Raw genomic sequence first — 26,866 nt, forward strand, 5'->3', positions numbered from 1 at the left:
GGTTTAGTTGTTAGACAGATGGCCTCACATTTGATTGTACAATCATTTGATATACAGAAGAGTCCCTGGTCATGTCTCCAAAACAAGCCCAAATCTTCACCCTTCCACCACCATGCCCACATGTTTGTACTGATATGTTGTTTTTATTTTTATTTTTCCAAATGCAGTGCATTCTTGCATACTTTTCTAATTGTAGTGTCATGAACTTTAACATTTAACATGCTAACCAAGGCCTGTAGGGTCTGAGAAGTAGCTCTTGGGTTTTTTGCTATTTCTCTGAGCATTGCACAGTTTGACTGAGAACAAAAATGTATACTTATGGCTGTAGGTATGTTATTTTCTTTTGAAGGGTCTTTTGCATTACTCACAGCTTTCAATTTCCAGGGTGCAGTTCTGTTCATCAAGAGGGTACCTCCTTAAGTCCATCATGCAAGCAGCAGTAGTGGTTATCCTGTGAGACAAAGACAGAATACAGACATGAAGACCTGGTACAGATGAGACCAGATGAGGGGAGTAGTTAAAAAGTCCAACAACGAGGAAGATCGTGCAGTGGGGTAAGGAGTGGTCTTTTACCTTGAAGTTTAAAGTTCTAATCCTGCATGAATCCAAAACTTGCGTTAACCTTTTTACGGCACATGTGAAGCTCATTTTTTAAATTCTTCCTTTTCCTAACATTTGGACATTTCTCCTTTAAAATAGAGGTCATCATTTGTCGTGTTGTAGATAATAATGAACCATTAGTATGACGATTCCATAATCAAAATTCCCTTTAAGAGTAATTATTCTGCAGGTCACTGATATGATGACAGTTTGTCAATACTCTATCTGTCCCTATGGGTCTGAACATACATAGCTTTGTAGGTTCTTTTCTATAAAGGGGAAAATGTGAGACTTCAGTGTGATTTATACATTTGTGATTTTTGAAGTCTGGTGATGTTATTTTGTTTTATGTGGATCACTAACTGCTCAGCGCCTGCATAGGATTTTGTCGATTTATGTTATTTATTGCTTGCTCTGAGATATGCATTTCTGCCAGGTAGCTTTAGAAAAATGTATGCATAGTAGCTTAATGTCAATAAATCAAGGAGCACGGGAAAGCAGCTTTGGCTACAAATTACACATGTGGGGGTCTTTGAGATATTCACCGGTGCAGCAGATTTTAGTTATTACATTTCTGCTGTTTATACCAGCTGGTATGGGTTCATCATACCAGTTCTCATTTGCTTACTGTTGCCCTGTGCAAGTAAAATATATTTACAGTAAATTAACTTTTAGGTCATCGCCTCGTGACAGAAGCAAGCAGCACATTCATGTGAGAACATGATGGCATCTCATGAAGTTTCAGCTTTTAGAGGATACAATACATTTGGGATACACCGACTCACATTAGCCACACACGCTGCCAGAGTCCATGGTTTTATACTAATATAGCAAGCAAATGTACACAACCATCTACCATAACTAGAATTAGAAATACATTAGATAATAAGCTCTTTGTGCTGGAAATATATTGCTTGAACACAGAGTCTGTAAATTGGTCATGGTGGTGTGAACACAGTTCTGCTGGCAGGTAATTGGAAAACAAAATATGTTCTGCTGAAGCTGATTTGGCTATATTTACACCCGGCATGTGTGGCTACTAAAGCCATGATGGCAAAAGGCACCATGAAGGGTAATGAAAATTATACATATACATAAACAAAGTGTGCGACACGTATGTGTTTATTATTCACAATGACACTGTGTTGTATTCTGCTGCACAAGCAGTAAGCTGTTCAATCTGCATGCTGTTCTGCTCTACTGTACCACACCTCCCTCTTGTCTCACAGCGATCTTCTGCTGAGAGGGTATAGCAGGGCCACTATTGTTACACACTGTGACAAGATAACATCATGCCTAATTACATTAACAGAAAAGGTCCCTTGGCAATCGTGATTCGAGACCCAAAGTTGAAAAAAGTTAACAATAATTACAGTTTAGAATTGCTATATGAGTCCATTTAGTCGGTTTTTCCCTGCACTTGTAATATGAGCACCATGAACACCATGTTAGAGAAGACAGGGTTTGGAGTAAAATAGATTTACGCAAACATGCAATTGGGATTGAAGCTCATAGATAAAATAAACAGCTGAAAGGAGATAGCGCAGCAGTCCTTCGATATCATGATTACAATAATAAAGACAAGGAAAAAGTAGAACATCCGCAGTTAAAACAAACATTGGCTACCAGTTGGAAACAAACAGGGTTGCATTTCAATGTTTTCTCTTGTGTTTTGCAAACCTGTCCATCCACCCAGACCACCTCCCTACATACCTTTACCTGTGATCACTACAGTCTACTACTACTGTTTGCCTGTGAGATTGTTTTTTGTTTTTTTTATGGCATCATCATATTAAAAGTTGAGTCCCTTGCAGTTCAGACAGCAAAAAGAACACAGAGACAAAAAAAGGAAGATAAATTATCAGAGATCATTTCAAATCATCTGGGGCTTCTGTTATAGATAGTCTACATACTAGCCAGGTTTGGTCTTAGTGCTGAAATTGCACAGAAACTCAAGGAGTCAACAGAATTTGAGCTAATAGCCTCGTACGAACAGAAAGCAGCCAGTTTCCATTATCAATAATCTTGTCTCTTGCCTATAGATTATTCATCATGAAGTGCAGATATCTGCAGTTTTATGCAATCAAATCAAACACTGTTTTGTGTTTTTTACATTGATTAAATGAACAATTTAACATTTACCTTTGCTGCAGTTAAATTTATTAATTAAAATAAATAAGGGTAAAATCATAACTCTCTATGTTTTTTAATGACTGCACAGCAAACACATCAACAAAACATCCAAAAAAGAGTGCTAACGTTATGGGAAAAACGGAGAAAACTAATACAATTGGTCCTTTTTGATCATAAACAGGAAGACAAATCCTGTCAAGACACTGTTACAATTCTTAAAAGACAATACCCCTGATACAGCAGCACAGTGGAGCAGTGAAATCCAGGCAGCTGCAGAAACAGCAGCTCAGAGTAATGGACAGAAATGAATTCTTTACCCCTCGGCAAAAAAAAAGAAGAGAAGCCCACAAGAAATGAAATTGACTTTATATGTGACAGTTAACAAGTCAGGAGAGAATCATCATTGAGTAGGCACGAGCTTGGATGGCTCACAGCGAGGGGCTGGGATTTGGAAATGTCAGCAGATGTAGGTCAGCAACTTCCAGTCCCACAAGAGATGGTCAGCAGCCTCAGACCTGTGCATGCACTGCAGTCTGACACTCAGCACTCTGTACGCTCTGGATTTTAAGTTTATATGCAATGCAATTTAGTTGTCTTTGGAGGTAAAAGACGTATGGGGAGGTATGGGAAAGGGAAGCCCATCCCAATGGGTCGGCCATTGGAATTATGGCATCTAACGCCTAAAGAAACCTTTGTGGTCAAAATTCTGTTTTGATGGAACTTTGTAGCTTCTTTTAAGTCACTGCATTGCAAAAATGATTCATGAGCAAAAGGGCTGACTAGTATGCAGCCAGTAATATAAAAAATAAATAAATAAAAGGTTCATTCCACTCATTTCAAAGAATTATGCCAACATAACACCACTACTAAAAGCAATCTGGAGGTGGATCCCAGAGGCTCGGCACTACAGACTGGTAGGCTTTCAGATATCTGAGCAAAAGTTGTGACGCCTACGCAGTCTACTCCTGTATCCATCTCTGTGTGGTAGTTTGCTTACCAAAGAAGATCACTGTAGTATCACAGTGCTTGGCTTAATAAACAGAGCAACATGAGAGAGCAGATTTACAGAAACGGGAAGAGAGAGAACACAATCTGGCGAGAGCTTAGCTCAACAAAGCCCTCAATGCTCATATTGGCTCGTTGGTTGTATGTAGAATGACCTGTTACAACCGAAAACAAAGAGCTTAAAGAACCAAAATGTTGTAATGATGGAATTTCATTGTTTGCTTTTTTCTTTGTATTTGCATTCATACAGTTCCTTCATCTCTGGATGCTTGTGGGCAAGCACAGCACTCATACTTCATTTAGGCAAAGATACCAGTGTCACAAGCATTTCAAGTAAGTCTTGAACTCAAAATATTAAGTTCGAAACTTTTCTGTGTGCGTGTATGCCTACCTAACTTGATCCTCAAGCAATAGCTGAAATTAAAAAAAAATATATACTAGAAACTGAAGTGTTAAAACTGCTTAAAAGGGTTCAAAGCTAAACTGTATGGACCATTACCTGAACAGTGCATAATCCTGTTAAAGTATTACCCTAAAAAAATGTTAATTAAATCTATGAATAAAAGTAACGGGGCAAAAAGTGCCTTTTATCCCACTTTAATTTATTGCTGTTTTTAAAGTACGAGAAAAAAGAGACAGAAGTACTTTGAAATTATGCACAAGCCTAGTTAGACTGTCACATCAGAAGAACTGGTCTGTGATCCGAACCATTCTTGGAGCGTTGATCATTGCTGCATCCACAACTCTCCATTGCAATTTGTGTATTACAATACGGAAAATTTAGAACTAAGGATAATTATTAGCATTTACTTTATTAAAGTAAATTAAGTTGTAGCGCAGAACAGAGTAGTCTTTGAGTTATAGGTCTGAATATAGCATCTTTTAAAATATCATTTTTGTGTGTGTTTGTTCATGAGAAAAATTGATTTAAAAAAAAGTTGGTGCAATCTGACTGGTAATCTGGCAGAACAAAGGCTGCTGGTACAAAGAATCATTCACCATTCAACGCTCAATGCCACATCAGTGGGTAAAAAATGACGGTGCCGTTGTGAAGCAGAGACACTTTTAAGCTTTTACCCAAATTGAATATAAAAATAGAAGTAGTCGAAGAACGCAAGTTAGATTAGAATCACAGTAAGTTGTACGAAACAAAGTACATTTTTAAAAAAACAAACAAAAAAAACACCAGTGCTTGCACATTTCACAGTGAGTGGGTAGAGCACAGCACAAGGTGCAGTAGTGTGTGTAATGTGATTGTCCACAGTTTGAGTCTATCCCCCACGTCCTGCTCCTGAGCAGGACGTGGGGGATAGACTCAAACGGGGAGGGGTTGCAATAAAATCCATTTAAAGACACCGAAAACCTCAAGCACTCTGATTTGAGAGTCGCAACAATCAATTGGCTTGAACTCAGACTACAAACATTTATTGTGCATTGTCTGTTCTGGTTGTCCTCACAACCTCTGGGCAAAAGACAAACAAATCAAGAAAGCAATTTCATTACACACTCATGGGAAGCTTATAAAGGCCCTGGAATCACCACTGCATGTACGATTATGCACTTTTTTCTAATTACACACTGCTGACAAAAATCAAATCTGAGACCATCTACTATACAGCTTACAGCAGACAACACCAAACTGTAGTACGTCTAAGGACGAGCTGTTGAAGAATTAGCTGACGTTAGAATCCCCTGGAACCGACTTAGCTTTCCATTTCGTGCATGCGGGAAAAAAAGCCAGCCGAGGTGCAAATGCAGGTGTAATGCAATTTTCTTCTGGCTCTGGTCCATTTTGCTACCCCTGTGCCTCTTTCTGCGGGCGCAGAGGAACCTGCATGTGTTGAGCCGCGCTGAGTGGAGCAGCTGGGAATGTTTATTCAGATCAGGTGGCGCAGTGTAATTTGGTACCATTTTGGCACAAGTCTCCACCTGCTTAAATTGGCCGCCGCACAAAGTTGTTATTTTTTTTCCACACACATTCAAAAACTAACAAAGCTAAATTTTTAATGGGGTAAAGTCAGAGATTTCACTTGGTTTATGCTGTTTTGTCAGTGCTATTTTTCTATTTGCTTAATTAGCACCAGCATGAAACAATTTTAAATACTTTTTTTCAAGTTCCCTTCCTTAAAATACCAAAATAATGTACTAGCCTTCATAAAGAATGTACTCTCCAAGTCCCCCTCTAGTCGTTCCCAATGTGATCATCAGCTGGATGTATGTAAACAATGTTGGATATATAACGCTCTCCATCAAACAGCAACAATAATCGTGTGAGAGAAGACGATCTGACTTTCCTATTCAGACACACGCCCCTCTTCTTTTTTTTGTTTTGTTAAAATAATATATTCATCCTATTCTAGACTTGGAGAACAGAAACACAAGTACAGATTGTACTTGTCTGGTCAGAAGCTAAAATTAGCTTGGCATGCCTGTGTGGAATTGTCACAGTAGATCCAGATGAAACCGTCTCACAGATATTTGTTTGCCACCTCTGCATCAGTGAGGATGCATTTCTGTTGAAGTGATAATAGTCCTGTGACGAGTCATAAGAAGAAAAAGAAATACTTTTGCAGTCACATCTCCTTTTGTGTCAGCACCAATTTGGTAATTTGGCATTTCTGAATGCTGATTATTGCATTAATAATTCATTATTTCATATGATGTAAACCCTGTCGCTGACATTTTCCTTTATTCGCCGAACAAAACGCCTTCCCAGCTTCTTTGCCTCTGTCACACTACTTTATTTTAATAACTTGTGTTAAGAAAAGCAGCAATCCATTGTGAGTTCCATAAACCTTACTTTAAGCAGTGCCCAGGGGATTTTTAGATGGGTCCCTCTGTGCACATTTGCTGTTGACTGAATTGTCTGGTTCGTCACAGTGATCTGGGACATTGAGGTGGTGAGCATTTTAAACCTTTTTTTTAGCCTTTCTGGGTCAATGAACCTTTGCTTTAATGTATTCGTCACTGCTTCCAAAACATTGTGATTGTTTCAGGTCAAGCTTATAACTTTGCAGACCATTAACTTTAAAAATAAAACTTGAAAGTCTGTTTGTTGTTACCAAAAATAAATCTGTCATATTTCATCCTGCCAAAGGACCGGATGATATAGGCTAGCAGAGGTGATCTTGTTTTTCCAGCTTAAATGTGGTTTAAGGTTAGTAAAATATACCACTTGATGAAGGAAATGACCGGCAGCACAGCAACAGTTGTTCAGGTTATGGTAAGAGCTTTATGTATGGATGTTCAGCAGTTTGCAAAAGGTTTAGCAATATCGAAATACTTATGATTCTGCTGTGCTATTTATTTTACACCTAATGCTGTTTATGGTCACAGTGAGACGGGTCCTTTCCTGGCACACGTCGAATGTTTTTCTGTACTCACATTATATTTTCTGAGGCTTTAGACTTCTTCTAGTATAAAGGTAAAATGTAAAAGGCAACAAGAACTCGGTCCAGTTTCTTTCCAGGCTGTGGGCAGAGAAACATCCTGGACAGATTTCTAATCAATTGCTGAGGAAAATGGAGCTGCACATAGCCACACTCACACTGGGACATTTCATAGTGTCCACTTCATTTTCACTTGACCTGTTGAGACTGCAAGAGCCAAACTGCCATGTGGAACCTCTAAGTTCAGCTGTGTAACAAACTTTGGTAATGATAAAAATGATAAATAATAATTACGCAGTCTCATCTGTATTAACATTAAATGGCTCAGTCATACTACAGCAAAGACAGGATAGCAACCTCCTTGCAAAAGATTGGTGGTTGCATGTTGATTGCACTGAATTTTTTTGGATTTGGTGCCCAATTGTAAGTAGCTGTGGTGACAGGACGGTGGCTGCACAGGTTGCCTGGTGGGAGACAGACAATTCTGACTTAAACGGTAAATCACAGACAGAATGCAGATAAAATAACTAACTAACTTACAAACGCATTGCTATCTGTTTGAGCCAGTATACACTGATAAGGGCACGCCTGTGACAGGCCACTTTCCAACAGGGGGGTCAACTCAGCTGGTTGTGGTTTGGTTATATTACTGTACAAAAGCACGGCTGGTGAGTACCTGTGTCATTTTGTAGTTCGGTTGAAGTCCTGGAACACCTATGTCACTGTTTTTGGAGGAATTGGTTTGGGCTGGATTACTTTATTAACTGGATATTATCACAAACAGATTACATGTAATTGCCATCTTGACCCCATTCAATAGCACATGATAGCAAACTGATAGTACACTGACTCTGTCCTATTGCCATGCTTTCCCAGCTTGACATACCAAAGTTGCTCTGCAGACAGAGACTGTTTGAGGGTTGTTGTAGACCTGGTCTATTTAAAAGTTCATTTCACACGGTCGTAGCAACCAGTAGTCATCAACCCCAAAATTAACTGCACTCTTAGTGTCACAGCATTGCTATTATAATGTGAAGGCAAATAAAACAACAGTTGGACGGTAAACAGAGAAAAAGAAAGACAGAAGAGTGTGGCACAATGTATCCACAGCACCGATGCTTGCCTGATAAGCAACATTAAAATTAACCAGCAACCCACGTAGTGCGTAGCGTTTTTACTGCTCTTACCTTAATCCATATAAGACGGTGCCATCAGGGTGCAGTCGGATCATACGGTTTTTTACTGTCACACCATGAAGAAAGGACTTCTTGTCATTAAGGAAGTAGGTGTCAGGGAGCCAAAGCTGGTCTGCTACACGGTTGTCCAGAGTTAGGTTTAGGTTCAGCTCACCATAGGCCAACCGTTTATCTCGCCAGCTCTGTTGGAAATACATTGTGATGGTATAGTCCTGGGAAGAAGTAAAGGAAAAACCAACATAAACCACAGGCAAAAAACAAACAAAGAAACAAAAAAGTACTCGACTGTACTCAAGGGTAAAAGTAGACGGTTGTTTTAGATTAACTGCTGCTCAAAAGTTAAGTGCAGAAGAAACTAGAAGATGCTTAAGTGAATCTCAGATCAGGAAAAAACATCTAATGTTTCTGATTGTGTTAAGGAAAAGTGTGAGGGAGAAGGATTAGGAGGTGGAAATGCACTGAAGTGGAGAAATATCGTCTTGCAACTAATGTATCCCCTGTAGCCAAAGGGCTGTGCTGTTAATAGTGCTGAGAAAAACACGAGTACAGGCGCTTAATGTAAAACCTACAAAGTGCAAAAAAAAAACACGCTTTCAATGCATCTCAGATTATTAGAGTTAAATAACAAGTTTACCCACACTCTGCATTTGAGCTTGATGCCTATTAAGAGATCTGGTATCCTTCCTTTCTGATTTATTATTAATGACATAACATTTTTTCAGAAAACGTCTCACCCGTGTACAAATGAATGGCCACAGGGCTCGTAATGAGAACTAAACCATACTACTGATAAACAACTCAATCACCCCTTTCAGTGACATTTCTCATTAATAATCAGCAATTTCAGATGCAAATTCGAGGAAAGGCACTCTAACGTCATTTTAAAAAACACAACCCAATGAAATTTTCTACTCGAAAACCTGCAAACACATTGACTGGCTGAAAACACCGACATTTTATGTTTTTGTTTCATTAAGACCATGAATTTTTAATAATCAATCTGAGTGACTGATTGTTGGATGTATGTCAAATCACAAATAAACTTTGAATTTTTGTAAAATTATTCCATCACTCCAGAAGCAAAAAAAGCCACACAGCAGAAAATAATAACAATAATCATAATTTTTAAAAAGCTGCCACACTACGTGGGCGGCTATATCATGCTGAGTGAAAGAAAAAGAACGCTAAGAGACAGGATGACGTCATTTCTCAGACATCAGCCATATTGCCTTATCCAGTACTCCAGCCTGCCTCTCTGACAGTCTTTGTCAGAGCAAACGAACACGTCGTGTATTACCTGCAAACTAGTGTGAGGAGTAATGATGAAAAAAAGGAAACAAAAAAGAACCTGCAGTCAAATCTCAGTGTCTCATTCAGTAACAAGCAGAAGCGGTTGTCCACCATCACGCGTATCCACAGTCTGTGTGGCCATTCAAAACACAGTTAGTAGTGTTTGTAGCTGGAAAGCCTTTGAGCAATCCTGCCTTTGCTGATTCCGTAAGCAAGTATTTGCCTTGGTATTTGCAAGTGCTGTGTGATAGTTTTTTACTTGGTGCTGATCCCATGCAAAGTAAATGCAGGGATAATATTGCCAATACTGATTAGAATGATCATTAATTTGCAATTTGACCACTAAATTACTGTGATCGGATACCACAGTAATTAGTGAACACACCAAAACACACCTTTAAGCTTTTCGTGTATTTTCCAGTCTTCAAAAAAACTTATTTTGAACACCTGGAATTTAAATGTGCTCGTCTCTAAAGCACTTTGGATCAACTTTTATTATTTAAATGTGCTGCAGGCTATAAATAAAAATAGATGTGACAGTCAACACAGAAATATTCAGATATTTTTCATAGCGAGTGTTTGAGATATATTTTTGGGGAAATTTGGTATCTGATATTTAATATTTGCATGGCTTAGCATGAATCTAGTCTCTGCTTACAAGGTTGAGAGTTCCTAGTGTGAAGCCCTCCTTAAAACAATGAGATCTGAACTTACCATGTTTACTTCTGAGATGGAGTCTATACTTGCTATGTTGATGCTCATTCCTACGACGACTGGAGGACCTGAGGAGAAAGGAAAACTTGGCATCACCAAAGCGCTTTTTATTTTTTATTTTCTTCTTGAACACATATATTCTTAAGCGAAGCTCTAACAGTAAACGGCTTGATAAATTCAGCAGCATGCACCCAGCCACATCAGATTTTGTGTACTGACTGATGCAAAAATCAACACTGTGTTATGTTTTTGCATATGAAAACAGCCATTTTTCCCGAAAATGCACTGCACCCTTGTTCAACAGCTCAAATACCCCCACCCCCAAAAAGGCAAAAAATCACACTGAGCACAAATATAAAGGTTAGTGCTTAATATGTGCAGTTGCCAGTGGGTGGATGCGAAGCCCAGCGTAAAGATGAGCCCCTTTCAGAAGCCTCTGAAACCACACGTAGAAAATGCTCCCATCCATACACGTTTCTATACTAGCAGTTTATGTAAAAGAACGAAAGGAGTGAACTACGCCTCATTTACATGATTACAGTGCATGTTACAGATATGCATGCTGACTCCCTTACAAATGCAATAACCACATACCCACTTCAGTGGTCACACAACTTTAGGTTTACGAGGTGTATGCATTCACAGTGCACATAAAACCACAATCGCCCTAACCAACAGCCAGTGACACCATGTGACTGTGCCGTATACAGTCATGAATATGCATGAGACATTGCCTCAAATACAGGAAGGCACACTGTAACACTAAAAATGTAGATACATAACTGCAATAAGCGCTTGTTTGTTCTTTTCTTAATGCCTTGGATTGGCCTTAACGAGTGAACATATCTGTTACCACTAGTTCTCAGTGTTTTATTGGTGCAAAATACAGCCTTCCCATTCCCTGTTCTTCAATCTAAATCACCTTTATTTTGGTTGATGGAGCCACAAAATATAATTTGCTGACACGGAAAACAGAAACAGCAATAGCAGATCAGCGATTGGTTCATGTGGCAAAGCTGAATCAGGAAATTCAGATGCTGTGCCACAGTTTTATAGTGGAAGTGGCATTTGCATAGGAATCATAACTACGAGAAGGAAAAACAGCAACTCTGCTGCAGTGTGTACAATCTAATATATCATCATACATACCCGAAAGACATCAGACTTATAGCTTTTTACTAAAATGAATCAACGCGATAGCTACGTTATTAATGCACTGCTGCTGTGTGAACTGCATATGATATACTACTGTATATCATATGCATGGATATACTGCATCTACAGTATATCCTTTTTCAGGGACTGGTGGCACACATTACTTAGAAAATAGAAAGGAATAAAGACAACATGATAACTTTTTTTTATCATAAGCAATGACTGGTTTGTTATGCTGATTGTTTCTTCTAGTTTTCTCTTTTTTAAATAAAAGTTTACTAGGCCATCATTTCTTGCACAGTTTTAACTGCACAGTGAGATTCCACAGCATTAGCTGCTGGTAATAGTTACTGAAAGTGAAGAAAAATACTTTTGGAGTTTAATTGGAACAGAAACATCAATCAGGAAGCACCACCAATAATTACTTTTTTGTAATAACACAATAATTAGCACATTTTATGAATATGTATATTGTTATAGCCTATTGTGACTCACAGAGTGACATACAGCTGATGGTTATACTGCACAAGTTCACATACACAGATTTTAGTCTCTTTGCCCAAAACAGATCTAAGACTTCACCTCTGGATCCTCTAAAAATATAACACTCTGAAATAAAAAAAAAATATATTAAAAAAATATATTAATAAGAAAAAAAAAGTTGACAGCTGCTTTAGATGACGAGAGCTGTGGTGATGTTAAAGGTTGGAAACTTGCACAGTTCAGAGGCCATAAGGATTTTAAGTGTATAAAAATTACTAACATAACCCAGATCTGCCCAAATAATCTCACCATACAGAGTCTAGATGCATAAATAGTCCATATGACTATGCTTCCGATTATGGCTAAAAATAGAGTTCAATCTAGGCTGTCAGTCTGCTCTCAATAACTATAGTGTGTGTTTCTGTGATACAAACATCGACCCATAAACTTTATATGTTGCCTCAGTAGCTTAGAGCACGGAACAAACTGTGCAGTCTAATTCATGACCAACTCTGACCAACATAATCACGTATGACTAAGAACATTTTGTTTCAGCAGAAAGGTGAATGAAATAAGCATTTCTGCTAGAATTAGCTTTGATGACTAATCGACTTATTTAAACTGTTTGTGTTGACAAACTTCATCAATTATACTAAATAACACTGCAATTGGCACTGACAGATTGTCTGTGTTTCTCTTTTCATACTGGTGCAACATCCACTTCCTTTATTAAATATTTAATTGTGTACCGCATTAGAACATTTAATTGTACTCCAGCACTCTGGAACAACTTTAAAAAAAATACAACAGGGTCCGAGCTCTCCAAGCAATTCAGAACAGAGTGCTCACTGACGTGACCAGGAAGCCGAGACGGTTGTTGAATGTGGCTAAAACAAATGGTTTAACAAGTGATAGTTTGCATGCTTGGGAAGGTTCAGACAGCCTCTTGCAGGGCATTCTGCAAAGAACTGACCCAGCTCGAAATGTTGAGTCTTTGTTTACATCAAGATCATAACCACTAAATCATTTTGCACCTCATTCCTCCTTAACCACACTTATTTTACACATTTCAGTGCATCATTCTGCTTAAACTATCATCTGCAACCTATAGCTGTAACTGTACTGACACACATGTATGGGTAAAACATTGTTAAATTTAAAAACAAAACCTGTGGCAGCTTTGTCATGTATGAAATATTAGCACATATGGTCATAATAGCTGGATTGGCAAATTAGCTAATGGGATTAGAACTGTGTTACCATTTGCCTCTGATATACATCAGGCATAATATTATGACCACCTGCCTCATATTGTGTTGGTCTCCCTTTTGCTGCTAAAACAGCCCTGATCCATAGACCCCTGTACTGGACCCCAGTAGGTGTAAAGTAGTATCTGATACCAAGATGTTAGCAACAGACCCTTCAAGTCCTGTAAGTTGAGAGGTGGAGCCTTCATGGATCAGACTTGTTTGTGCAACACATCCTAAAGATACTCAATTGGATTGAGATCTGGGGAATTTGGAGGCAAAGTCAACACCTTAAACTCGTTGTTTTGCTCCTCAAACCATTCCTGAACCCTTTCTGGATTATCCTGCTGACAGAGGCCGCGGCCATCAGTCAGTACTGTTTCCATGAAAGGGTGCACATGGTCTGCAGCAATGCTTAGGTAGGTGGTACGTGTCAAAGTAACATCCACAAAGATGGCAGGACACCAAGGTTTTCCAGCAGAGCATTATCACTTTCGATAGATACTGACCACTGCAGACCAGAAACATCTCACAAGAGCTGCAGTTTTGGAGATGCTCTGACCCAGTCGTCTACCTATCAAAACCTTACTCTAGCCCATTTTTCCTGCTTCTAACACATGAACTTTGAGGACAAAATGTTCACTTGCTCCCTAATATATCCCACCCACTAACAGGTGTCACGATGAAGAGATAATCAGTGTTATTCACCTCACCTGTCAGTGCTCATAATGTTATGCCTGATCGGTGCAATCTTGAGGGTCATGAAATAACCCCCGAAGCCTCCCGGCAACAATCTATGGCTTTAGAGAATTAAAAGGCATATCAGATGTCTGCTGTAAAACACAACAGAATCAGACAATCAAAAAACAGCAACAATACAAACATTCTATGATGTTCTATGATAAAATGTGATAACATGAATTAATCTGCTACTATTCTGGGGATCTGACTGAAAGACCCGCACACGTTCTCTCCTATACTCTCCTATAATTCTTCTTCTTTGACTCGTCCCACTACTCTAAATAACCTAAAGCTCTGTCATCTTCCCTGACCCACCTTTTCCTTAAAAAAATGGATGATGGAAGGGGGGTATAGGGCCATTTTCCATCACACTTTGTGAAAGCAACCAGCAACTGTTTTCCCCAGACATGCCAAAGTACATTCGTTCGCTAGATGAAAACAGAAAGCACCAAATCTCACCTCTCTCTCTCCCACCCTCCCTCTCTGTCTCCCTCTGCATATGTTGACCCTGCTTTAGAGGAACAGAGTCACTCACTTCACCACCACAGCTTTCTTGAAATAAAAACTGTTGCCTGCACTTGCACTTCACAAGTTGGAATGAAAACAAACACCATTAGACGTAGATTTTCAAAAAAAAAACAAACAAACCCAACAGTAGCCACCACACACTTTCTTGTTCTCCACTGCAAATGTTTCCAAGCATCTCTTAGTCTGTCTTTTTGATAACAAAAGTAGGGATCTGTAAAAAAGAATGGTGTGAATAAGAGGAAGAGATCATAATGTCCCAAGGCAAGCCATATTGTGTGCGAACAATTAGCGAACTAGCGTGTAACAGTAAGTTTTTCAAGAAGCCTCTGAATGTGTCAGCCTGCTCCGGTTTGCTGACGGGTTGCTGGCCAGCATCGCAGTAGGAACAGCTTGTAGCACATGTCTGATGATGGTCTGGACATAGATGTGGTGCATTAAAATGGAACAGAGGCAGAAACAATATGAGTTGATCTTTAGTCGCCTACTGGTTTCTCCTCATGTGGTTCCTTGTGAAACTGGGCACAGGGACATCACTCGGGGAACAGAACAGATTTACTGAAATTTTACTAAATTAAAGTCACCCTGTGGGGTTTTTGATGTCCACTCGCATGGCAGTGTAATGACCACATGCTCTAACAGCATGAATATTTTCCTGTGCGTGTGTGCTACATGAGTCGACTGTAAAGAAGGCGAGCAGTTGTTGGTGGTAAAGAATCAACAATTAATCACATTAATGTATCAAATCATTTTAAATGTAAGTGTTTATCCGTAACAGGTGGAGGTAGCAGTACTCAGTCTAGTAAATATGTTTAAATATACTTCTTCTTTTGGGTTCTCCTAAGCAGGGCATCTTGATTATAAACATAATACTATGTTTTTCTTATTTTATTTGCTCTTATTTGCTCTTCATTTGATTTGGGTGAATTTGTATGCTAACATCACAACATCACAACACAATTTAGTGTGGTTTTTTTTAGGTGGACATTCAGATGTGATGTATAATATTTCCCCAAGCTTTCACAGTGTCAGCAGAGGTGATTAGACTCAAGTCTCCATAACACCCATAGCATGTAAATAGAAGATGGCAACTGCCTCTGGGCCTGAAAAGTGAATCTGATACAAATGTGCTTTAAACCTACATTCTTTCTAGCGGCCAGCAGGAGGCAGTCTATGAGAAAGAACTGTAATTCCACCTTCATGTGTGACCCCCAGGAAACTTTATCCTGAAGGATTTCTGATCTCGTTTGCTAGTTTTAAGTTGTAGTTAATGTATCGAATGGTAATTTTGTAAATTATGCTGCCTTTTAGATTGAAACAGACAATAAATATACTTTAGATTGTGGCAATGATGACATGATCGACAAATCATTATTGTTTGGTCAAGTAGCGTCCTGTCCTTGGATTTCAGTCAAACTCCTCAGTCATGACATCAGGTTTGAAAGGAACTCTCAAACTACAGGCTGACCTCCATATGTTTTTTGCCTTTTTTTCCCAGAAGGACGCTGACTATTTAGTTAAAATAATGGATGAAAAGACCAGCTGTGCTATCTTAAATGATGGAGAAGCTTATGCTGGTCACATATACTGAAAAGCACCAAAGAGAAACTTGCACAATTTTCATCAGGTTGAATTTTATTAAAATAAAGGTCAACAAAAAGGCAAAGGATCAGTAAACTCATCTTTGTTTTTTAAAATACAAATCAGTCAGTGATCTCATTCACTCCATATTTTCCCCCCTGCTCCTGCAGTGACTGTGATGGGACCCCAACAGTGGGTCCCATCTCACATTTTGATAACTACTACTTTAAACGAATAAGATATAAATGTATTTCTTTTCTTGCCAGTAGCTTAAGTCATTATTGTCATGGCTCATTAGCATGGAGTGGTGTCCGGTAGATTTCCTAAATGGTTCAAAAACAGAAAATAAGCCAATCTGATTTCGTTCCTTGATGACAATTGTTTTTCTTTTTGAGCCCTTGCGTCCCCTCCTTTGCTTTTCATCTATTATGTATGCTGTCCTCTGAAGTCCAACAATGTGTTGCCACATTTAGCTTGCAGTCTAACAGCCTTATTTTGCCTCAGGGCAAACAAGCTCAACTGATGTAGGGGGCAGTGAAGCTGCCCCACTTAATGTTTTCCATGGTAATGGCAGTTCAAATCAAAACAAAGTATGTTCATTGCTGGGGAGTGGCATATCCTGATTTCAACTGAGGGCAGGGCACACGTGTCTTTGTAACTAATCTTTTAACTGCTAATCATGTTTTTTCTTATCTGAGCTGATAATCCTAACCTGACTAATATCTGAAAAGTCATTATTTATTATAAAGAAAATAAAGCAGGTTTAAAAAATGCCTTTGTTTGGGTTTTTTTGGTCACTATAGACTAAATATGGTCCCTCAAATGGTATTGAGCTGGTTATTTAATGACAAGCAAAAACCACGAGCTGCCTCCATTACGAAGTGTTAATAACATCAAAAGCTACCCTTGTATGCTATGCTTCAAACATAGAATTACTACTTTTATTATCTGTTTAACACATATATGTGCAATATGTGCATTTCCTTTAATGTGTTAGCATAATGTAGATAATCAGCCACAAAGTACAGTTGCAGATGCTATTACAGATTTTTATCATAATCAGAACTCAAAATAGTGCTACTTTGATTCATGTCAGTTTCTATGCATAGTACATGTAAGAGCGTGACAGGTGAGGCAGGAAAGAAAAAGAGAGTCAGGCTTCCCTAAATTTGGCCTTTACTACCATTATATTTTCTTATAAATTAAAAACATGTCAATTAATGTAAACTTTAATCAGTCTGATGTCTGGCTGCAGCCACAAGAGGGCATCATGATAATATTCCCTCCATATTTGCGCTTATAATTTGGATGTTTTCATAAATTAAGCCAGATAAATTACAAAGAAAGAAAGAAAGAGACAATCAATAGCACACTCGACACAGGACCAGCATAAGGTGAACTCTATATAGAATCCTCCTTAAGAAAGCTAACAGCTAAATATGTGGCTTAATATTGCATAAATGTTTGACATTCTCTTGCAGCAATGGTTTCTGATGAAATACTTCATAATTTATATTGTGTTTGGACATTTGCATTTGATCATCTACATGAAAAATAAATAAAACAGAATAACTTGGATCTTAATTAAAGAAAGCATTATTCCTCATAACCTGTCAGTCGAAAAAAGCCTTCTGAAAACAAATTTGCGAGATGGCAAAGAAAACACCGCCTCTTATATAAAAAAAAAACCTCTGATAATAAACCCATTGCCTAGCAACAGAGGGTTCCATAGCAACTGTGCAGCATTTTCCCTTCAGTGTTGCAAGAGAAGCATGATGATTTATCCAGCTGAATCTGTATTTGTTTTTGTTTTTTCATTTGTTTTTTTCTCTTTATGTTTTGGTTTTATTCAATGGAAACCTTTTTTCAAGACAACACAACAATGTGCCCTACAAAATGCTCTCACTACAGCGGCCTCAGTTAGCTGCTTCATGACAGAGATCACCCGAAAACAACAGCGGAAAGTGCAATAAATAATAAAAATGCTACCTTTGCTCAAGAAGCCAAAGGGTGTCTCTGATATACATCAGCAGAAGATTACAAAACAACACGACATCTTAAAATCCAATATTTCAGCAGCCTAATTATACAGCAGGTCTATTCCGCTAGTGCACCGGCTTTCATGTTACATTCATCCCGAACACTGAGGAAGGAGCAATGTGTCTTTTTTTTATTATACTGTAAGACCTTTATGTACTCCAAATGAACACATCATATACATTAGAGTTACTGTAATTTTGTGGCTACTAAAAGCAGGGTCAGCTTGGAAAGAAACAAATGCATCAGATCAAGTAATCATCACGAGCGCATGTGAATAATATACGGCTAAAACTGGAACGAGGTGGTGATGTTTGCTTTAGGAAACGCATACATTGAGAGGGAGGCAGTTCTGTACCTTCATGTTTTCCCGCATGTATCAGTGTCTTTATGAATGAAGTTATTTAGGTCACCACAGGGAGCTACTGTAGCTGCTGACTGAATGTATTCACCCTAAACCCTCAAGACCTTAAATATCCTCATGAAGCTCTATAAGTGAAGAAGTCATCTTTTGACATTTTTAGATCAACGTCTAAAAAAAAAAAGATAAACTGCAGTTTCAGCCGTAACGTGTGCAGCCAGTTTAGGTCTGTGCAGTACGCTAGGTTTTTATTACTTTTAATTATTATTATTTTATTACCATCTCCACACCCCATTTCTTGAGCTAATTAATATTCTTCTGTTTTCTACAAGCTTCAGGTTAGCAAAGACCCGGAGTCTGTTTCCCAGCATGCAGTGGGCAGGACACAAGTCTCTTGCAGGGCTAACACACGTAGATGGATGAACACATTCACACCTACGGGCAATTTAGAGTTTCCAGTTGCTGTGCATGTATCAGGACTGTGGAAGACTTTCAGAACCCAGCACAGCTTAATGTTTTCCCTGAGGTCTCATCGATAGGGTCAAATACATCAAGTACTGGGCTTTTAATCAAGTTATTTTCCATATCTATTTTTAATTTTTAGCATTTCAAAATCAGTAAAATTAATATAATGTCAAGTTTGTTTAATATTTGGGTCTTGTGTGTATCCCATGATTGCAACCCGTTCTTCTGTCCTATTAATACACAGACAAAATAAGTTATTTGATACCAATGCTGCATTCTGCACTGTCCAAGGAAACCAAGTGCAAAACTGCAAGCGCCGCCACAACAGAAGAACCCAGACTACGCAGTGATAGCCAGTAAATAAAGCGAAATCATTAAACCAAAGGGGCCTGAAAAAGGACAGAAGAGTAGACAAAAGAAAATGATGAGGTGAAACAGGAGAGCAGAGGCAGTACATCACAGGAAGTCAGAGAGACAGAGGATAAGTAAAGGTGGCCTCATCTTATCGTCCTATCCTGTCACAAAACTCAGGCCTGATATATGAAACCTACTTAGATACTGCACTAAAAAGCTGGAAACGGAAGACGCTTCCTACTTACGAAACACTGCACATATTACAAATGAAATTTCCAACTCCTACATTATAATCCCACAAGGAACATTATTAAAGTAGTCTGAGGGGATGAAGACTGAATTGAAAGGTTTGACTTCTTTTTTTAGAAGCAAGTGCAGTTGTTTAGAGACACTAAAAAAGCAGACTGATACGGTGAAAACGGTTAATCACGAGGGTAACTCAATCAACCAAATGCTTAGTTTAAACAGATTTAATCTACAGTGTATCTACTGAACACAGCCAAATGAAAATAAAGCGTATTTATTCAAGATGAAATTTCAAATATCTCAAAATCACGCTTCGTGCTCTCCAAAGATGAACAGAGCTGGTTCTGAGATTGTTGTACGCACAGAGAAAGGGTAAGTCACCAATCTGTTTTGAAGAAATTCAAAAAAGGAACAACGTGCAGACTGTGGAAGGTTTGTTTTCTGTGATACAAAGGAAATATGCTAATGTTGGGTACTTGAGGACAAAGTGTGTCCATTGCAGGATTTTCCCCTGAAGCTGTTAGCAAACTATTGGCTAAAAAAGGGTATAATTCATTCAACAGTTCTCTGTGGTCCAGCTTATTATTTATTTACTCGTAGGCCTAATTTATTCAGTCGCACATTGACAGTTTTAATCAATGCCATTATTTTCATGTTCCCTTCTGATTGTGAACTGAACATTTTGAAAAATTGGCTTGAATAAAGTCACAAGATATGTGTGCTGCTAAATACAAGATGTTTTCTTTACAAAAGGGCATCTGTTTTTGTCTCTTTTAACTGATGCCATGATATCCAATTGCATCAGCATCATCACACACGCATTGGTAAGTCCTGCTTTAAATGTCTGTGTAATTACATTAACCTGTGGTAATTATGTGTAGATCCTCCTCACCAGTCACGACTAATATGTCTCAAGAGAGTACGATACATGAATTAGTTCTTTATTAATAAAGCAACTCTTAGTGTACCTCATATTCTTTCTGCTGTTCTCTCCAAGTCACTAAATTACAATGTACCAAAAAAACAAACAAAAAACCCCATCAGGAGTGAAGACAACCAAGGTCATCAAAAGGTGAACAGTACAAGACATTAGTGAGGATGTGTGTGAGGCATGTGTGCAGGAATCTCACTACTTAGGACTCTTCACTTTAGCTGAATTGCCATCTAGAGTTTAGAGTTCATTTATTTGCACATGAAATGCTGCTAGACCAAAGGAACAGAGAAAGTCACATTGCGCAGGTGAGATAAAAAAAGAAACTTAGAAAAACATCTCACCTCAAACAAAAGTGAGGGGGGAAAAAAAGCCCCGCAACACGACAAACAAGAGTCCACAGAGCTGGATAACAGACTCTAAATGACAAAGTCAAAAACAAGGGGAAGAAAAATAGTATACAAAAAACAAAAACAAGCTGCATAAATGTAAAGAAGGAAGACAAACTAAAGTCGTGTTAGATCAAATGAAAAAAGTGGAATCAAAAGGAAGAGTGACAGCGAGTGCTGCTGTGTGTTCAAAGACTCCGAGGAAGAAAGAAGGGCAGGAAGAGATATAGAGAAGTTGTGTTGTGCCACTAGAGGAAAACTTCAGTAGGTTTAACTCATCAGCCAGTTGACACATACATCTACTGTACACTTGAACTGCAGAGACATGTGACCGTGCAGGAGGATGGATACATCTGTCCAAATGTGTTCCATTTATTTGTGTTCACACAGAAAATCAAAAACTAAAAACACAACTACAGTTCAGATCTTGACATAAGAAAACCTGTTCAAGTTGTTTCTAAATTGTAGACTTAACAAGACCTGGTAAAGTATACCTACAGTGTCAGTTCCTGTTTCTATTTACAATTAACAAGAGAGCCCTGAATTGTAATAATATTAAACGTTGAAAATGAAAGCATCACCACTGACATCACCACTATGCATACAGATGCCAGAACAGTTCATACAAAACAGCGTTAAGGTAATTATCTGTATCAGACACCCTGAGAACGTATTATCACGATCAGTGTTGCAAAGTAACGCGTTACTGTAATTACATCATATTTTTCAGGAACGCAGTAATATAATAAATTCAGTGATTACATTACAGCTACAATTATGTCATCACTTGCATTACTTCTTCAGTTATCTTCATGCTGGGCGGATAGAAAGAAACAAAAACATCCAACAAAACTTTTCTTATTCCTGCTCACTTGTGCTGCGGTCAGCTGATTTCAGGTCATGTGCCGGGAGGTGGAAAATGGTGGAGCGGTATGGACATTACTTTTATATTTATTGCACAAAAGGACAAGAGTGAGATAGTCCGCTAAATGTCCGCATCCAGGACATAAACAACTGCATCGTACTGCCAACACCACTTTGGCTCTGTATTTGGAAGCATCTGCACATATAGGATGCTAACACAATGCAAAGAACACAGACTGATCTTCAGCAGGTAACAGGGGCAGTTACGTGCAGTCAGGCTTGCAGCAGTGTGGCAAACAGTTTGAGGTCTCTTTGGGCTTATTTTCAACCTTCCTTTGTCTCCATACCTAAATACTAAAAGAAAGATTGTATGTGTGTGTATGTCCTCATTAGAATAGGGATTTGTGTTGGTGCATGGAACTAGAGCCTAAGGTTTATGTTGTAAACTAGTAATAATGTTTCAGTGCATCTCATTTTACGGAGTAATAAGAAAGTAATGTAATGAGTAGTATAACAAATTAAGTAGCATAAAGTAACTTTTAAGAAACTAAAGTAACAATTCCAGCACTGATCACAATTATGGTGTATGCAACATGAAACAAAATTAGAGAATCATCTTTTTCTATTATCGCTGTTAGTCTCTAGCTTATTTACAGTGAAAATGCAAGCTGTGCCACCATGTTGGGTACTCTGACTAACTAAGAAGTAAAATATTTCTGGAAAAAACATTTGTCAGGCTAACAGCGAAATTCTCTGTCTAGGTTGTTATTAGCACACGGTCAAAAGCCAGCATCTGTAATGGCATGGTGTTCATTACTGTGCATGGCATGTGTAACATGCATATCTGTGAAGGTCTCATAAATACTGAAGTAGATTTCCTTCAGGGGTGACTTTGCTTGTTTCAGGAAGACAATGCCAAGCTATGTTCTGCACCTGTTATAACAGCAGTAAAAAACTCCAGGTACTGAATTGCGATGCTTTGGTGCAGAACTGATTATATTATAACACAATTATAACACAAAAAAATTCACTTTCAAAGCTACAACACTGGTCTACTCCCAAATGGTCGCTGAATTCAATATAAATAGTTTGCATTTTATTGCATTGTTGTTATTGATGCTTTAAGAGGTGGATATGCTGTTTCACAAAGGTTACGCCGCGCTTCCATCTTGCGTTTTCCTCTAGCCCTACATTGTGCACAAAATATTTTTATGTGGAAACCTTTTTTTTGTGGCCAGCTGTTTGAGTTCAGTAATGAGATGGGCTTTTAAGCATGTTTCCTAGTAGTAAGGATGAAAGCATCTCTCTCCAGATGCTGTAAATGGCTTTTTTTAATCTTTGTTTATCTATGTGAAACAATTTGATAGCTGTATCTTGCCCTTGGCCACCCTGTCATGGCCTTGTCAAGGACACACCTCCCATCAATCACTGCAGGTTCAAGAAGTGAGTCACTGGGGACCTTAAGAGGAATTTAAAAAAAAAGAGAGAGAGGAAAAATGCTCTGCATGCAGGATGCCTCACCAACGCCTGACCTAGGGTTTTTGTACTTTGCAGTCCACTGCGATACATTCTGGTGCAATTCTATCAGCATTTTTCTCCTTCATTTCAAAGTTGCTGAAAACAACACTTTGAATGGGAAGATGAAGTATGTCCTTTCTCCTGCATGCTATCTCTCACCACCCTTGCCCCCCCCCCCCCCCCCCGCCTGCCTACATACACACCTCATTTAATTCAAATAGAAAATCTAAGCGAAGGGAAAAGGAAAAAGTGCCCAGCTTGAGCATTTTTTCCTGCGTTTCCTCTGTAATAAATCACTGGGCATTCTCTCTTCATCAGGATAGATTTCACTTGCACATGCCCCAACATCCATCCTGGGATTCTGACAACACACTTATGTTTTGCGCTGAATAGGCATTACTTTGAGACTGAATTACAATGGCCTCTGCCATCAGCCCATATGCAAAACACCCCAACATTTGACATGTCGCAGCACACAGACTAAGAGATTGTCCCGAGTGTTGCACAGTCGCCTGCTAACCTTAATAGATCTACCTGCTACCACATATCATTTAATATCTGCGTCTGCCAAACTGCAGGTTGCATCCGACGTCCTGCGGGCATCAATCAGTGGTCGTGTTCTCAGAATTTAAAGTAATAGTGTTGGGAGTGCTCTCTGTAAAGAGCCGCACACGTATGTGAGCAGCATTTAGTCTATTATCTCAAAGGACACAAGGGATAGCCTCATATCAATTACACTTACATTACGCTACAGCATCTTACAAGCTGAATATAAAGCGCTGCAGCTGCTGCTCTTACTTACATGTCCCGCCTTTTATATGGAGTCAATTAGGTGTCCATTCTACTCACCACTCTCGCTGTAACCGATGTGCTGTTTCATGGCTACATTTACCGCTTATCCATTACAAACAAGATCAAGCTGCAACTGGGACTCATTTGAGGTCAATGGGAAATGAGATCAGCAAAACCCGAGCTGCATATGGCAGAGAGATATGGCAGGTGACCGTTCTTTGATGACACGGCCACAGGCTGGACCGCCTATAGCTCGGGATCCGGCAATTACAGTTGCTGTCACAAGCTGCCGCACAGGTAGAGAGTCTGATTCGCGCCGACAAGTGGTCCTGAAAGCCATTGATGTTTTTTAATGGTTGAGATCATTAAACTGCAAAATTCTACAGTGATCCTCTTTTATTTGAAACCATTAAAGTCTTGTGTCAAAATGACTTTGTGGTAGGATGCAAGAAAAAAAACATGTTGTGGAGAAAACAAGAACGCAGCATTGTTATCGACAGTGGAAGCAATGTGACTTCCTGCAGCCTGAAGTCTCCAATAAATATAGAAAGTTTTACACTCTTACAGTGTTTTGGTACATGTACAAAGTCTATGGAACACCGTTGAAACTATAAATACAAAACAGAATTGATTTGGGGTTTTCTTTTCATTCACAGAAGCAACACTTTTGTGTTGCTTCTGTGATTTGAACACAAATTTGAAAAATTAGACTTTATCTCTTATATTTTTAGCTGTTTAAACTTCCGACAAATTCTGGTAACTTAATAACAAAACGACAAAGAAACATTGTATCATGTAATCTGTAAAGCATCGTGAGAAATTAGGTGAAGAATGTGATGCATTTCATTTCTTAGTCAAATTGTGGATCCTTTTTTTTGTTGTTAAAAATATGTCTTCATGTTGTTTCAGTGTAATGATAAATAATACGTACCACCTCAGAACTGTTAATGGTAGCATCAAGCAGCAGCAGCAACTCTATAGCTGACCTATGTTCCTGCTCCAAGACAACTCCAATGTAGAGTAGGAGCACATGAAAAATATTTAAATTATTATTATTATCCAACTAGCACATTTTGTTCTGGATATAATTATAGTATAAATGTGAGAAATGCTGTTCTATTAACAGACTGGAACAATTTTCCCTTTATTGTGAGACAGTAAATAATCGAACGCACAGCAGTGTTAGACTATTTTTTTCACTGTTAGCGTCCCGCCTTTGACACACCTTTAAAACAGGTGTCTCACAGATGGTGCATTCTGACACTGTCATAGGGAACAAGGTTAAAAGCCTTAAACTAATAATATCAATTAAATGTGTTAAATAAGAAATTGCATTGACGGCATCTGATGTTTGTGTCTGTGACACAATACTGTGTTTTAAACTAAAAATCACATACTGGTTTTCAACACCAAATTCTTTTTTTGCTACTTTAATTTGGTTTTGTTTTAGTTATTTTTGTTTTTTTAAAGCTCATAACCACCATAAAACATAAAATGCCCCACGACCGCAGAGAATTCCCCAGAGATTCAGTCACCTCTGTAATGGTTTCAGATTTATTCCCAGTGGAGCTATACGCTGCTGTGACATTCCTGTCCCCGGACAGGGTGTCCTTTATTGTCCTTTCTCCCTAAAAGGTACACGGTTGAACTTTAATTAATCCATCTGTTACAGAAACATTCTCCATCTTCCCGTGAACCGTGTGAACCTTTAAAGTCGTGGAGAGAAAAAAAAAATAACAGAAGAGATCACCACTTGCAATTTCCACTAGTCACATGTATTTCTAAAATCTGCAGGGCTGTCTACACCGAGACAACACTTCATAAATTACCCCTGCACAGCACCTTCTGTTAGACATTTACAGGCTCTCTTTGCAGGCTCATTTCTTTGTCATCCTGCTTATGCACATCTACAGTATGCTCGCTGAAATTCATTTTCTCCCTGCTGCACTACCGACAAAATACCATTTAAGACACACTAAGCCACTATCACTGTTTATTACACCAGACAAGGACAAAGTAAGGTAGGAGAGTAGCTTAGTAAAGCATCACTGAACTGTTTTTGTGCTGATAATCTAAATTATTTCCCATGTTCAGTATAGGAACGACAGAAAGACAATGTAAACGCTGACCTAATCAAGACTGAAAAAAGCTGATAGTGTGAAACAGCCTCATAAACTATAGTACATGCAAAATACCACTGCAAGAGTAAGAGCATATATATCTATATATATATATATATATACATATATATATATATATATATATATATATACATAGCCTTCTTCATGGGAAACTGAACACTCTACATTTCTAAGAACAATGACTGGCTTTGAATCACATGACCATGTGCCTAGCCCACCTCAATTTTATATTTATATGGCGCCAAATCACAACAACACTTGCTTCAAGGCACTTAATTGTCTATTTTGCTTTTTTTTGCTACTCTATACCAGTGCTGTGCTAAAATCATGCTGCCAAAACAATCTGGTCAGATAACAATGATTGCTACTACTACTACTACTACTACTACTACTAATAATAATAATAATAATAAAAATAATGAATTATTGACAGAAATTTATTTGAAAACTGGGACCAGTGTGGAATTGGCACGTCTTCCCTGTGCCCATGTAGGTTCTCTCCAGGTACTCTGTCTCTGTCTTCCCACTGTCCAAATACATTAGGTTAATTGGTTAAACTTGCCATAGGTGTAAATGCCAGTGCATAAATAGTAGTCTGTCTCTGCATTAGCCTTGGACTGGCGACCAGTTCAGAGTGCACCTCAGTTCTTAGCCTGTGACTGCTGCAACAGGCTTCAGTGTACCCCAACAACCCTAATGGGTAGATGGA

General features: G+C 38.6%; 1 protein-coding gene across 2 annotated transcripts in view; it reads right to left on the reverse strand.

Annotated features, from left to right (window-relative positions):
• Nucleotides 1–26,866, reverse strand: part of gabrb4 (gamma-aminobutyric acid type A receptor subunit beta4) — a 56,609-nt gene that overhangs the window by 15,907 nt on the left and 13,836 nt on the right. For both annotated transcript variants that reach the window (XM_003450447.5, XM_005471941.4), the window contains exons 3-5: nt 10,328–10,395; nt 8,315–8,535; nt 369–451 (exon numbers count right to left, since the gene is read on the reverse strand). In XM_003450447.5, coding sequence (XP_003450495.2) covers nt 369–451; nt 8,315–8,535; nt 10,328–10,395 — 372 coding nt within the window. The remainder of the gene's footprint in view (nt 1–368; nt 452–8,314; nt 8,536–10,327; nt 10,396–26,866) is intronic.

This window comes from Oreochromis niloticus, linkage group LG10, assembly GCF_001858045.2.
Source record: "Oreochromis niloticus isolate F11D_XX linkage group LG10, O_niloticus_UMD_NMBU, whole genome shotgun sequence".
Lineage (NCBI taxonomy): Eukaryota > Metazoa > Chordata > Actinopteri > Cichliformes > Cichlidae > Oreochromis > Oreochromis niloticus.